Here is a 15094-nt window from a genome sequence, read left to right as displayed (position 1 = left end):
GACACAAAGTGGGAGCAAAAGGCACCATGTTCAGAGATGTGCCCTTAGGAGAGGCACAAACCTTGCAATACCTGCCTTAGTCCAGAGCTCTGCTGCTTTCACCGACTGCATGGCAGCACCTGACATCTCCTTGCCCGTTTGGTGTTTATATATGCACACAGATGGAAAGGGTTGATCAGCAGAGGAGTGGGGACTCGTGAGCAGTTTGAGTGAAGGGAAGCTTCAGGCAACACTGCAAACAAGACGGTGCTCTGACACACACAGTCCCCCAGCCATGCACTAATAAATCACATTTTACAGCCTATAAACCCAGCAAGCGAGCACAGAGACCCAGCGAGCACATGCACACTTGTGATCGCTCTCGCCTCTCCCCTCCAAACAACTGCAAATTTATTACCCATCTCCCAAGATTTTCTAAAAGGATTTCCCACAAATGGAGCTGGAGCTTTGCAAGTGATGAGCCGAACCCAGATGGGACTTGTGCCCCACCATCTCGGGTGGTGGCAACTGGGATCTCTGTTTGCATTGCCCCAGGGGGCTGCTCCCATGGAAGGGGCAGTGAACACAGTGGCAGGGCCCTGTGATGGGCTTCTCAGCCCCGTGTAGCTCGGCAAGGAAGGAGCAATCACTGTGAAATTAGATCACAGTTACTCCTCGCAGCTCTGTCGTGGCTCAGACAAGCAGGATGGTGGCAGAGAAGGGAGCTGCCGTGGTGGCAGGGTACAGCCATGTGTTTGGGGCTTCATCCTGAATTCAGTGTTGGAGCTAGAAACTGGGGAGGCTCAGCTCCCTTCTCTGTGTCCCACAGGTGGCCCAAGTGGCTTTGCAATGGCCAGGCTTCCACCAGTGAGCCTTAGAGAAGTCAAGCTTCTCCAAAGTCCCAGTTCCATGCCTGCTCACTGTGCAGCAGTGCAATGCCATGAGCTAGGACAGGGATGCTGCTGGCCAAAGAAGGAAAGTTATCCAGCAGCTTCCCAAGCCATGGAGAGGACCAGGTGCTGCACCACGCAGGCACATCCAGCCAAGCACCCATCCTCACCACACACCTCTCCCAGCCGTGCTGCTGTATTAAACTTAGTTGAACAAATCAGTCTTGCTGGGAGTACAGGGAGCAGAGCAGTAATTCATCTGTCTCCTCCCCACCGGAGGCATCTCAGAAGACTACTGTGTGTTCTACCTGAACTTATTATCCTTTCGCTCCTGGGAGGCAACTTTCCAGTGGGCAGAACGCATTTTCCCTTGTCGCTCTCCAGCATCGCTTCTCGCCTCACCTGTGTTTTGCTAAGATAGAGGGTTTATTGTAAACTTATTAATTACTTCATTTCTCCTGCAAGGAGCCAAGAGAAAAATTTTCGGAGGCAGCCAGGATCCGCTATTGTGTCGGCGGAGGAGCTGAATGCGGCTGACGTCATGATTCATTTTCCCCATGACTGAGGAAGGCGACTCTCTGTGCCACGTCGCGCATATGAATCAGGCAGCGTTCCCCTGGCACAGCATGCCTGGCAATTCATCTTCCACCAGGACTTCTTCAAGCAGAAGAGAAAACGCCAAACTTTTTGCTGTTGCGCTTCCCTGCAAACCCTGCGCAGAGGAAGGTTGGGGAGATGGGGGCTGCAGACTCCCCACAGCTCATGTTTGTCCCTCCACCGCTGATCAGGTGGGTCTATAGCAGCTGTTTTCTGTGCCTGTAGACACATCAACAGGTCCCAGAGTGACTCCAGCAAGTATGGCCAACCCTGCAGCTGCTGTGAGCATCTAAGCTAACTTTCTAGTCTGTTCCCTGCTACCTTCTCTCCAAGCTTAGGGAGTATGTTCCTGCTGATATCAAGAGGAAATCAATACACACAGACTTCATAGCATAAACCATAGTCTGGTTTATAGCAGCAGGTGCTGGAACTAGATGATCTCTAAGCTCCCTTCCAACCCAAACCAGTCCATGATTCTATGATACTATGAATGAGACTTGCCTGGAAAATACAATGATGTTCTCCCTCCTCAAAGCACTACCAGCATCAGATCATTGATGGAGGAATGGTTATCAACCTCTACATGTAGGAGAGCACAGCAAGGGCACAGTGGGTATCTCAAATAAAGGAATCATACACCCAGTTTGGGAAGTTACACTTTATTCTTATGGCAGAAGAACTATATCCATTATAATACAAAATTTCAGACTTCTGGGGACGCTCCATCTCCACAGAGGAGAGGAGGAGGAAGACCCCCCAAAACAGGTGACAGGCAGCAGGTTAAAACCAGCAGCAGCGAGAACACCCCGAATCACTCCCTTCCACCTTCTACAGTCCTGAGATAACCAAGAGCCAAAGAGTCTTAGTGAGGAACCAAAAGCATGGCAGTGACATCTGAGCACACCACACAACACAGAGGTGTAAACACAGGTATAGGCTCTTCAAATGGCCATTTATGCTTATGCTTGTCTGCTCAATGGTGGCAGACTCAGGTAACTGATATCTTGAAAATAATTTCAACCCTGCTGAGTGATGAGCTCTTTGTAAGAGCAAGAGACCTTCCCTGGGTCCCTGTCCTCCCATTAGAAGAGAACAACCATGGGACAGGAAGCACCAGCCTCATGCAGGCTCACCTTTTTGCTGGGGTCAAGATTTGGGGAATCCCTTTGGGAAAATCTGTGAATGGCAATGCTGTGGCTTCTCAAACCAGCAGTTTCCACTGTATTCCCAGAGGGATGCTGAGGGTCTAGGTAGTGATGAACACATTGCCCACTTCAAAGGCAGGGATTGGGTCTTGGCACGGGAGAGCCCTGGGATGGAGCTAGACTTGCTCCCTCACAGGAGGAAAATTATGCTTTTTCAGAGGAACTGGTGGGATTTGTGAATCAGCATGAAAAAGTGGGGAAGAAGGAGTTCCCCGCAAAACAGAAGTAACCCAATACCACAAATTAGGAGAGGGAGACAAGAATTTGTCCTTGCTACCTCAGGTGTCCCGCCCAGGAGCGCTCGGCCCTGGCTGGTGGCTGGCAGTGGGACGCTAAGCAATGGTCTGGCGGCTGAAGAGCTCGAGGGTGAGGGCGCTGAGGAAGGCCGGGATGCTGTCCTGCTGGAGCAGGTGGAGGTCGATGAGCTCCCGGATGGTTCGTGAGAACTCAGTTTCTAGAAGCTGCATTTTTCCACCAGAGGAGCTGGAGGCCTAAAGGGAAAGAAGAACAAGCCCATTAATATCCCAGGGTTTTAATTCACCTCCTGTGATTTGTGATGCAGGGAAGAGCAAGCAGCATCACCCTGAAGCCTCCTTTGGCAGGATGTGCCTGTCACCAAGGACACATTATCTGCTTGGCACATGGCGTAATCAGGCTGTTACTGAGTCCTGCTTTCCAACATCCCCAGGCAGGACCTCTGTGTGAGCCTTCCCTGGTGACGACTGTGGCAATGGTGGGATGAGGGGTTTGCCCATCCTGGAAAAAGACTGTGTTGCCAAAGCAGAACCAGAGTGCCCACACCGGGGTCACTGCCGCCACCACCACCCAGGCCTCGGGTGGCAGGAGCTCCGCACAAGGGCTTTCTCTCCATGAAAACACTTATCTCTGAAGTCATGCTACTTCTGTAGGAGGAAGCAGACCTGTTCCTAATTAACACAGCTCCTTTCCAATGAGTGCTGATCCACACGGCATCCCTGAAGTGTTTAAATCAGCCTGGCAGCGCACAGCCAAAACCTCCAGAGGAATTATTCCAGAGATGCTCTCAAGAAAATAAGGAAACTCAACATGTGGGAAGACATTACAAATCTCCTGTAACATATAAAACAAGCAAAAAAAAATGCCAGATGCAAGAGAAATAAGGAATGCTTGGAGCCTCTCCTGCCCCCGGAGGTACGAAAGCAGCTTGTTTATTAATAAACAGCAAAAACATCACAGCGCAAATGGTAATTTTTTCCCCTGCCATTTTCCTCTTCAAAATGCTCCCAGTCCTGATTGCTCCAAAGCTCTGCTTCCTGATGGAACCGAGGTGGGATGGCACAGGCTGTGCCAGGCATGGCCAGCATCCCCTGGGGTGTGCAGGAACAGGGCAGCCCCCCATCCCAATCAAAGGATGCCAAGATCCAAAGCAGGGGATTACCATGTGAAAGGAAAACATGGCTTTACCTGCCAGGAGAGAAGGGAAGCAATAACCACCCAGAGCCCAAGGGAACCCACTTCCTCCTGATTTTATGTTCTCAGGAGCCTGAACACATTTAATTATGAACTTCTCATGTTTGGGTCACTTTGGATTGTGAGGAGCACAAAGTACTGAGGATGCCCCTGTCACCCCCGAGCCAGGCAGGGAATTGAAACAAGGTTTCCATGTGAAAAAGTAAATTAGCTTCTGTTTAAATGTCCTTCATTTTGGTTGGGTTGTTTTTCAGCAAATCCAAAGGATGTGCAGTGCTTTGATCTGCTGCTTACTGGAGCCACCTGATGCTTCCTGTGCACCTGAGGTACCGCTGGGCCAGATGAAAGAGGCCAAACAGGGGAGGGGGCAGCGATGGCAGAGGAAAGAGGAGGGACAAACATCCCCAACATGCAAAGCCGGAGGTACAATGTGAGGCTGTAGCAGAGTAAGGAGTGAGTACAGGGGCTGGGTGCTGTGGCAGCAGCACAGGATTTGTTTTGCAAATCCCCCTCGGACTCAGCTGATGGGAAGCGCCAGTTTCGGGGGAAGGTCCAAGTATTATGAATGCATCACTTGTGTCTCTAAAGTCAGTGCTGAACTGAATTCATCCAAAATGGGAATTCAAGCTCTGTATGAAATACACTGACTCCTTTGCAGATTTAAAACACTCTTTGGGCACAGAATTAATTTTCTAAGAATTTACAAGCAAATCCATTAATTGGTTTAGTAGTTTAATTAATTAAAGTAAGTTCTTAAGAAATTTAGCATCCAGTGCCAGACCATTTGCTTGTGTTTTATGACCTCAGAAACAGAGCAACATAAATGTTTTAAATTTCCTCTACTTTTAGCTCACTGGCGTCGTGGGTGAAGGCTACATTTGAATATTTTCCTTTTTTTATGAGATGAATAGTAATTTCTCTCTACTATTCTTCATAACCAAAGTTTCCTCCTGCAGCAGAGGAAGAAGAATAACGTTCAGAGAAAGTCATGTGGGCAAATATGTGCTTCTGAGGAGACTGATATTTCCTGCTGAGTTCAATGGGGTCTGTGGTTTCTCTCAGCTGTCAAGAGAGGCACCATCCTCTCCCTCACCTCCACGGCCTCTGTCTCCCCAGGAACTCAAAAAAATCAAAGAAAACCCCAAAAAGCTTCCAAACCCCAGACATCTCACCCAGGTTTCTTATGATGACTTCTGAAACAGGGACAAGGCAAGAAGGCAGCCACTTGGAAAAAAGGCAATTCTTCCTCTGCCAGGAGATGTTTACATGTGAATTTGGAGGATGGATGCACTTACAGTGCAGTTCGTTCAATCTCACACTGCTTCTAAAAAAATTGAGAAACTTTTTTTTCCCCTGGGAGTGTTTTAAAATTGCTATCATTGTTACTTTTCTTATTATTTGTTTTTATTGCTTTTTTTTTCTTCACCCATCTCTTCATAATGTAGTATAGGCTGGGATGTATAGATATATTTGCTGCTTTGGGTCCAACAGCAGGAGCACCTCTGCAGCCCGTGCTTTACAAATAAAGTGATTATACGAAATAATAGCAATATGTTCCCATTAATTCACAGGATTTCTTTTTTCAAATGCCAGGCTGCATCCTGCCTGGTGCACCCGCAGGCAGAGAGGGAAGTGCTGGGGTGGGTGGCGTGGGAGCAAGTAGGGAATCACGGCAAGGCAGGGGCTGTGCAGGGGGCTGTGCAGGAGTGTGCAGGAGCACCGAGGGGGAAGACACGGAGGGGGGATGCCCTGCTGAATGAACACTGCAGGGCCTGGTTGTTTCACACCATTCTGGATTAATGCAGAGCATGCCCGTGACTCCAGGTCTAAAAACTTGGATTTATGAAAATACGAAGATGAAATTTCCAGCAGTTCAAAGCTGGAAGGGCACTCAAGTCCTCCTCTTCACTGTTCATAGCTAGGATTCTCTCCACTCATTTTTAATCAATTTTTTTAAATAAAAAAAAAAAGTCTGAACCCTCAAAGGCAAACTCCTGGTCACAACTGCTGCTAACAAGAACTTGCAGGTGCCAGCACAAACCAGCAGTTCACATGACACACTCCATGTAATGCAATCACCATTTACTCTGCTGATGCATTCCCAAAAATTCTAAGTTTCAACAAAGGCAAAACCACCCAAGCCTATTCAGGAATCAAATGTGAAGCTGAGAGGAATAGAAACGAGTGTCACTAACCCATGGGGGACAGTTCATGAGTTATGGGGTGGGAGAGACCAGAGCATGTTCAAACCCAGCCCTAACTGCTCTGCCCCCAGTGCTACTGGTGTCACCTCTATAGTGTGTTGCTGCTTTTAAAGAGAAGTGTGAAATCAACATTTAGAGTCAAACTGAATACACGGGATCAAAGGAAAAGCTGAGCCTCCGAGTATCCCCATCCAACCCATAGTCAGTGCTTAGAGGAGTCAATGCAAGGGGACACTTTGGGGACCAACATCATGCTTCACTCCCCCTTTCCCCTCTGTGCTGAGCGAGCCAGCCAAGTGCAGCACTTCACTAGAGATTCAAATATTGCCCCTTCACCCTCGGTTTCCCTGATCACAAAGCAGCCTGAAGCAGCTGAAGGTAAGCACTATGAAAACACCATCTCTCAGGTACTCTGTACATAGCCCTATATTGGTTTCTGTTAATTCATGAAAAAAGTCTGGCTCACTAAACTACTGAGATTCAGGTCTATGTTATGTTTTATTCAGATCTCAAATACTTGCAAAAGGAAAGATTTCAGCTTTCACTAAGCTCCGTTGCCAGTTCAGTCTGATTTAAGGCCTATCGGGACCTTTTCTAGAGAAGGAAAGGAAATCAACCTTTGCCCCGTGTTACCACACACTTGGCTCTCCTGGGGGGGTGTGTGTGTGACTGTGGTTGTAGATTTGAAGGGTGGCACCTCTCCTCGTGGGCTGTGCTACCCCACAGCAATCAGAGCAATCAGATTTCACTGTATTGCAAACCACCAGAAGACAGGTCTATTTAGCACATGGCAACATAAACTTGGAGTAGCTGCTCCTGGATCTGCTCGGAAAAAGGAGCTGTTAGTACAACTGTTTTTCCAGGGGAGTCAAGATCAGCAGATGCCTGCCAGAAGGAAACATCATAAATCTTCCTCTTAGCCCTGGAAGCTGGTAAATTATTCAAGGCTTTATAGTTTAGATATACATATAAAAATCTCTCAACCACCAGCGTGGTAGAAAAGTGAGTTCTCAGATCTAACAGGGACCATCTCAGCAAGGAGAAGACAACACAGATGTGAAAGAGCAACAGGCATTCCCAAACATCTCTGCTAGAAGATGGACTTGCAGCTGGATGGACCAACACATGGACCATAACAGAGGCTCTCCCCACTATTGTCACTTCAATGTAACATATACAGGACTTCTGACTGCTGTTTGTCCCCATGCTGCTGTTGCACACAAAAGCTTCCTGAAAGCCCAGACATTCCTGAAGCATTTCCTTCTTCGCTTCTTCCACCAGCCGAGGGGTAGTTATGTTAAAAGTGACAGTGGCTGCTTAAGTCATTTCAGAGCTCACAATGTGGCTCAGAAGTGCACTCTGAACTAGATACACTCACTTTTTAGTGTCTCATACACCTCCTTCCTCTTCTCTCTGACACATACCTAAAAACAACGGATATCCCCACTCTGGCTCCAAAAATACCGTTTGCTATAATCTGGCATGCAGTGTGACTTGAATCACACAAAGGATGCCTCTTGAAAAATACAGGTTGAGCATAAGACCCAATGTCCTGTAGACCTTTAGACACTGGAATAAGACTGGAAAGAGGGTGGGTGCAAGCCCAAGGAGAGAGCTGACATGGAGATGTATCGAGGAAGTAAGGAGTGGAAATGCAGAAACAGGGAAAAGAGGGCTTCAGCATTCAAAACATCTTGAGATTTCAGCATGCAGTGAGGACATCCTACCTTTGATTTCCACACTGAGAAAGCACAATTGCCTTTGGGGATGCGATCCATGCAGGACGTGTGTTCCTGCATCTTCAAACACACACCTCCAGTGCTGGAGGTGTAGTTCCTGAATGGGTTTTGGCGAGCTGACAACAGGGATGGTGGAGTTTTGTGCCAGGCACAGCAGGCAAGACAGTTGTGTCTCAGCTGGGGAACAAAGGAGGTTGAAACACCTCCACAGCGTGAGGAAGGATGTAGTCTAGGACTCTGGCAGGGCTGCCAGAGTGGCTTTCCACCCCTTGGCGTGGAGACAAGCCTTTGCTTTGCAGATACCGCTCGGCCATGCTCTGTGGTAGATGGTACTACTTTCCAAGGCTAAGATGTATTAGGGGGTCAAAAGGAGCAAGTGAATCATTGCCTGGTGACATTTACCCAGTGACTGTATTGCGAAGGCCCCATCTCATCTGCTACACTCCTTCCATAAATCACTGTCCGTGCTGCATCCCCACAGACAACTGCTCTGAGCACACATGGCAAACAGCCCCATGTGCGCTGAGGGAAGGGGCACCACGGCTTCACATCCGACACTCCACACACTCCCTGCTCTGTTCAGGTCCACAGCCTGCTGTTGCATTATGGGCCATGCTGTGGCCACATTCTCCTCTGTGCCCCAGTTCTCACTGCCCTTTCCCTTCTCCTTGTGGTGTTCCCCACCCTACCTTGAAGACTTGCTGTGCCGTCTGCTCCCACGTGGGTTATGCACATCTCCCCACCAGACTGATCCCTTCGGCAATTTGCCTTCATCATTTAAATCCCTCAGACCTCCTCTTCACATGGGGCAGTCACTCCCTCTTCCCAACCCCTTTACTTATCAGCAGAAGCCCCCAGGGCTGGCTGTTCCACCGGATCACCTCCCGAAACCTCCACGGCACTATTACCACATGTGCCATAAAGCCTCGGCCACACTGGTGGTCCTGACAGCTCCTCGCCTCCCTGACACCTTCCCCACGGCACCCACTGCCTCCCTCAGCACCCAGAAATGCACACAAACCCTGACACAGCCCAACAAACCCACTTGAAAATATCTTTTAAGAAGCTGCTGGCTCTGACCTTTAAATGAGAAAATCCTTTTGTTTCTGCCTCTTGCTTTAGATGCTGAGATTTTTCTAAATGTCAAAGGCCGCCTTTTCCACGTGCAGATGCTGAGGGGGGGAAGCAGTGATGCCAAGAGGGCTGGCAACCTCTTCCTGGGTCTGCAGAGCTGATAAATCACCACTTCAGATCACTCTGGACAGACAGACACACACGGGGCAGCCCACCATACACAGAGCCAGCCAAAAAACTGGAGTGCCCAGAAAATACTCAGGGAAAACGTGTGTGTGTGCACATGTGGAAACTGCCTGCTGAAGTTATAAGAACCCAAACACGAGGTTTTGAGATTTAATTGCTCAAACTTGGTCCTCTTGGGTGATGATATCATTATCAAAACCCCCCAACTGAGTTATGCCTCACCAATCAATCTTTCCTAAGCATCACGCACTGCTCAAATACCAGGTCCCCAGGTAGCCTCTAAATCACTTTAATTACAGGCCGTTCATTTAAAATTAGAGAAATATTAAAAAAAAAAAAAAACAAACACCAAATTGTACCACAAGATGTGCTTACGGCTGGAAATATTTATGAGGTTATTTAGCAAACTGTTTATTGGTTTCCTTTTTTTTTCATGGTAACTGGCAGATTCCAGCTGGCCTGACAGGACGCCTGTCCATGGTGGTTCTCACACGATGGACGTGCAGCTCTTAATCAATCAAGTCACCTCCCTTTCACAAATGACCATTCCTTGTCTGCAGAGAAGTTTTCCCCCCTTTAATAACCCAAAAGAGGAAGAGTACTTCTTTATAATAATTGCTTCTTGCTAAGACCTCTGAACTCGGTGTCGCCAGCTTGGTATATAAAGTGAATTTATGAGGCAGAGGGATGGATGCCTGTAAAGGGCCTTCCAGGAAATGTAATGAAAAAGCTGCTTTTAGCTGCTGAGCAAAGAAAAGCAAATGCCTGGCAATGCCAAGAAGAAAATTGAAAGCTGGGATGGGATAAGTGAGAAACAGCCCTGCGTGCACTGAGATTTATAGCAAACATTTCCTTTCTCTTTCTTATTATTCAACATTGAGATGAACCACAACCCCAGAATGTCTTTGGAACAAGAGGTCAGCTCGTATACTTCCATCTTAATCAGAAACACGACCGAGGCACTATGTACACGAGTGACAGCAGTGATGGGGTCCTGGATGCTGCACCAGCTCAGCAGCAAAGGAACACAGAGAGGATGTACTGCACAGCACTGAACTTCCCCTACAGCTCCGTGTTTTGATCTGTGTGAGCTCTCCTGCACCTCATGTGAAAAAGGAAACTTAAAAAAGAGCAGGGACACGTGCTGAAGTGCTGCACCCCTGTCCATGGGGGAAAGCTGCTGGTGTTAATCCTGGGGGACGGTGCTCTGCGCAGCACAGGGCGAGTCAGCATCTTCTTTCAAGAGGTTTCTCCTACAGGTTAATGCCCTTTAGACTGTCAAATGTGATGCCATAAAAATAAGATCAAAGGCTTTAAAATAAGGGAAGCATATTTTTTGATTCATACTATTACTATTTTATATCTGAATATTCCTATAGAGCTTTTCATCCTGGAAGACAGGTCTTTGAACTGCTGTGATTTCACCTATCATTGAGGAACAACCCCCAGGGTAAAATGTGACAGCTATTATCAGGGTGCATTAATGTTACTGAACAGTTCAGGACAGACAGAGACAAATATATCCAATTTAAATCATAGATTTGAAGAACTACTGCTCAGTGTGGATTAATATCCATGCATTTTCCAAAAGTGCTTTGAGAATTTTAGAGAACAAGTGCTGAAACTAAAATTCCCTTTCTCATCTATAGGATGCATTCAGCTTCCAATCATTATGCTGCAAATTGAACATCACTACTGTCAAAGAGGGAAGATGGTAACATAAAGGATTCACCCGTAGCAACTACTTTTGCATCCACAGATGCTGATGGGATCTCCAAACCAAGGAGATTCACCCTGTGGAGATTTGCTGAGGTGATACCTAGAAATGATTCTATTGAATACAAGACTGGTGAGAGTAAATCATAGCAGACTACTCACATCAGAGAAAGGAAAATCACATGGGATGTCACTCTAAACTAATACTGGCAGTCAGCTGTAGTCAGAGCTTGAGGTCATAAATTATAAGTTTTTAATAGACCTCAGGTCTGCTAAACAGTGTTCACCAGCCAAATATGCTTATAAACATCAACCATTAAGGAGTATAGATGTCAGCAAGGCACAGGGCTCACAGAATTTTTCCAACCCCATTCCATATAAAAATCCAAACTATGAAATGAAGCCTTTAAAGCTTTTATAAAAGGTTCAGGATCTTTACAAACAAGTGTCTTTCCTTGATACATATGGAAGCCATGCTGATGCCCCAGCCATGGCTATCTCTGACCTACAACAAAGTCCTTTGGAAAGAGCAGCCAAATGCACGTTATCCCAACTGCTGTCACACCACGTGTGGCAGAGCTGGACCGCTCCAGCACCCAGGCTGCAGCTTTCCAACCATCTGTGAGGTGACCGTATTGGACTGGTCAAGCTGCAGAGTGAGTAGTTAACAAGCATTAACAACATCTAGCCCATGTGTTCTGTCTAGTAAAATGCCAACCCATCTGTCTGTAACATCAGTGACTCTGTAGAAGCCATATGCAGGAGAGACATAAATTAGGGAGAGAAAAATCTCCCGTTACTTTCTCTGCAATGACTCTGCAGTTGTCTCCACCAATGTGAGGAACTGGGTGTTTTTTAAGTTCTCTTTTCCCAGCCAAATCACAGCCTCTTGTAGCTCTCCAGCCCTGCCATCCAGAGGCATTTTCTGGTCTGTGCCTGGCCCTAGTGTGGCACAAAGGGAAAGTAGGTGCAACTCAAACCAAGTCCCAAACCCCTCCCCCAAGAGAGCCAGAACACAGACAACTTGGGGGAGATACCAGGGACTGGCAAGTGAACCCAGCACACAAAAATCCCTCAGTTAGACAGGGAGCTCATTAACCAGCCAAGCTGTTTATCACATTCCTCTCCATCTCCCTTGCTGGAAGCTCTCCGAGCTGGAAGGAATGGAGGAGCAGTAAACCAAGAACATGCAGTTTCTGGAACATGAGAAGGAAGCACCTATGGGAGAAATGCAAAAAAAATCATCTGTGTGGGCTGTAATTGAGATGGCCTGGTTCCCAAAGCAGGGAGATACTCCACTTGTGAGCTGCAGCCGTGAGCATGAGGTTTGTAAGAGAACATGAGCAGCAAAGTTTGCCAAACCCTGCACTGACGAGAGACGTCTGGAACCACGGAGAATTTTGATGGCAACTTTTGCAAGCTGTGGCATTGCCTGGGAGATAGGCACCCGCCCCCCAGAGCAAACCACCACTTACCAACAGGCAGAGCTTGCTGGAGCCTTCGCCAGGCACACTCTGTTCCCCTGCTTGGCTGCTCCTGCATCCTATTCCTGCCGAGGACCCTCTGCTTTCCTGTCTCTGGATTAGAGCAAATCACCAGCAAACCCCAAGACTCACCTCAGCTGAAGTGCCTGCACATGACACAGAGTGAAAATAGGCCATACAGACTTCTGGGCTCACCAGCTGCCAACTGGAAATGAACCCCTTCATTTGGGGCATCTCACCTTGCACAAGACAAAGGGTGAGTGCCCAAGGCTGGGAATGGTTAAATGGACAAATGATACTTGCCTGCAAGGCACATCTCACTGGAGTCATTGCTACCCTGCAACCCTGCAACCACATCTCACTGGAGCCATTGCTACCCTGCAACCCTGCAACCACATCTCACTGGAGCCACTGCTACCCTGCAACACTGCAAACACATCTCACTGGAGCAACTGCAACACTGTGGACACCACCGTGTGATTAATACATTCATCCTCCTCATCTTTTCGGTATCCTTCTGGAAGTCTTGTCACAAATGGGGTGGATGAAAGGCTAAAGAACCGAACAAGATCCTGAGACCAAAAATGACTCAAGAGACTGTTAAGTGATCAACTTAACAACAAGCAGACAATTAGACCTTAGCTATGTGGCTGAAGGATGGGACAGTATATGGAGCATGCCTGTTCCCGGCTCATTGAGCTTGCAAGGCTTGTGGGGGAAGGAGTAACAGATGGACCTGATGGCAGATTACAGCTGAAATTCTCACCATGTTTATTCATTACCCTCCTCTAGCTCTTGTTTGTCATAGTCTGGCACCCCGGGCTAAACTGCAGGTTTAAGCCTTACATCAAGGAAAGGGTGACAGGTATTAGTCACCTCTGCTCAGAGCCAGGGCTCTGCACCACAGTCAGCACTACAGAGACCAAAGGCACTGCTCATCTAAGAGCAAGAAGAACTAGACAATAATTGCCTTTTCCTATGGGACTGTGTGACTTGCTTATAGTTATGATCTACCAAAGTGGAATTTAAGTGCTGGCTTTGGGAATAACATTAGTTCCTGTTTGCAACATCAATAACCAAATGTCACAATGTTAGCGTGAGTTGAGGAAGGCGCTTTTACTGCTCTTGCTTTTTTGCTGGCTCACATTTTCTTCGTTTTTCTTCGTCTGAAATCGCTGTCATCAGCACGACTGTCAGCAGGACCAAAGTAAGCATAAGTTGTCACTACCCAGAAAGTCAAAGAAGAAAGTTGATTCTGAACATGTAAAATGATTTTCTTGTGTCCTCAAGAATGAGTCTTAACCCTTAATAGCTCACAAACCCCCTGTGGGGAAGCACATTTCTCAGACTGCATCTATAGCCACAAGTCAAAGTTTATACTGGGAATAAGATGTCATTATTTTTAAAATTTCACCATTTGTTTCTCAAGACTTCTGAGTTCATGGAGCTGATGGTTACCAGTAATCCTATTTGCGGTGTTACTCAACCACACTTGTAGTCCACAGGCAGGGAAACCTGAAGACCAAATAGTAAGGAAATCAGTCAACTGGCCTGCGCAGGTTGGGCATGTTCAGCTTTCTTGAAATGGGCTTTTAATGGTAAAACCCAACGCGAAACGAAGAGTCACAGGACTCCTCTCTCCTCAAGCAGGTCTGATCTCACCATAAGAAGAAAGTCCACAGCTAAAGAGACAGAGGTTGGAGCTAAGGAATGAGTAAATAGGAAGATTTCCGTATTCAGTGAAAAAATAGAAGAAATTCCACTGTATCCCTTGAGGGGACACTCAGACCTCTGGGCTATGACGCATTTGCTGAAAGCTTCTGCTGTTGCCGCCTGTGCTGTCATTTGGCACTAACCTCCTGAAGAACATGGCAAGACAGCACTGCTGGTTCTCATGTCTGGATGAACATGCTCCTCTCCCCGAAGGGAAAAGGAGAGGTTTCTCTGTTTAGCGAATGCACCATGTTCGAGCAACCTCCGAGGAATATGCCTCGGGCCCTGGGCCTCCCCATCTGACACACATCTGACTGGTTGTCTCTTCCTGCTGGTGTTCTCCCACTGATGTGCTGCCATCCGCCAGTCAGCTCCTTTTGCTGGAAGTACGGGGGGGGGGGGGGAAAGATTTATGCAGACACCATGTATGCAATTATGAAAACAGAAGACAAGACACCCGGATATCACACAAATTGATGCATTTTTGCTGGCAGGCTTTTTGCATGATCCAGTAACAGCTGTCATGCTCCAGCTTCTCTCATCTGAGCTCTGCTACCACTTCAGCATCCTTCCACATCCTTTAAGAGGGCTTCCTTCCCTTCCCTGGTGCAGCTTGCTCCAGATGCCACAGCAAAGCAGGCAGTAGCATGGGATACAAAGGGGAGACAGTATGACTGGTTTTCATAGCAGCACTAAAATGTAATGTTCACTTCTTTAGGCAAGATGCTGCTCATTAGCAATGACCTCGAGGCACACAAGCTGCTCAACCAGCAATGTCTCCCACTCTGGAGCTCTTTAAAATTTGCCCTTTCCCTGTGCCAAATCTTTGGGCAAGCTTCCCTAAAGCCCAGTAGCAAT

General features: G+C 47.5%; 1 protein-coding gene across 1 annotated transcript in view; it reads right to left on the bottom strand.

The window, feature by feature from the left end:
• Positions 1 to 2109: 2109 nt before the first annotated feature.
• The window catches only part of MAD1L1 (mitotic arrest deficient 1 like 1), a 352256-nt gene continuing 339271 nt past the window's right edge, over positions 2110 to 15094 (bottom strand). The window contains exon 18 of the mRNA XM_027683662.1: positions 2110 to 3162. Coding sequence (XP_027539463.1) covers positions 3004 to 3162 — 159 coding nt within the window. The 3' untranslated portion in view covers positions 2110 to 3003. The remainder of the gene's footprint in view (positions 3163 to 15094) is intronic.

The sequence above is a fragment of the Neopelma chrysocephalum genome, unplaced genomic scaffold, assembly GCF_003984885.1.
Source record: "Neopelma chrysocephalum unplaced genomic scaffold, ASM398488v2 Primary Assembly neopelma1_65, whole genome shotgun sequence".
NCBI lineage: Eukaryota > Metazoa > Chordata > Aves > Passeriformes > Pipridae > Neopelma > Neopelma chrysocephalum.
This window is presented reverse-complemented; position numbering and strand designations above follow the sequence as displayed.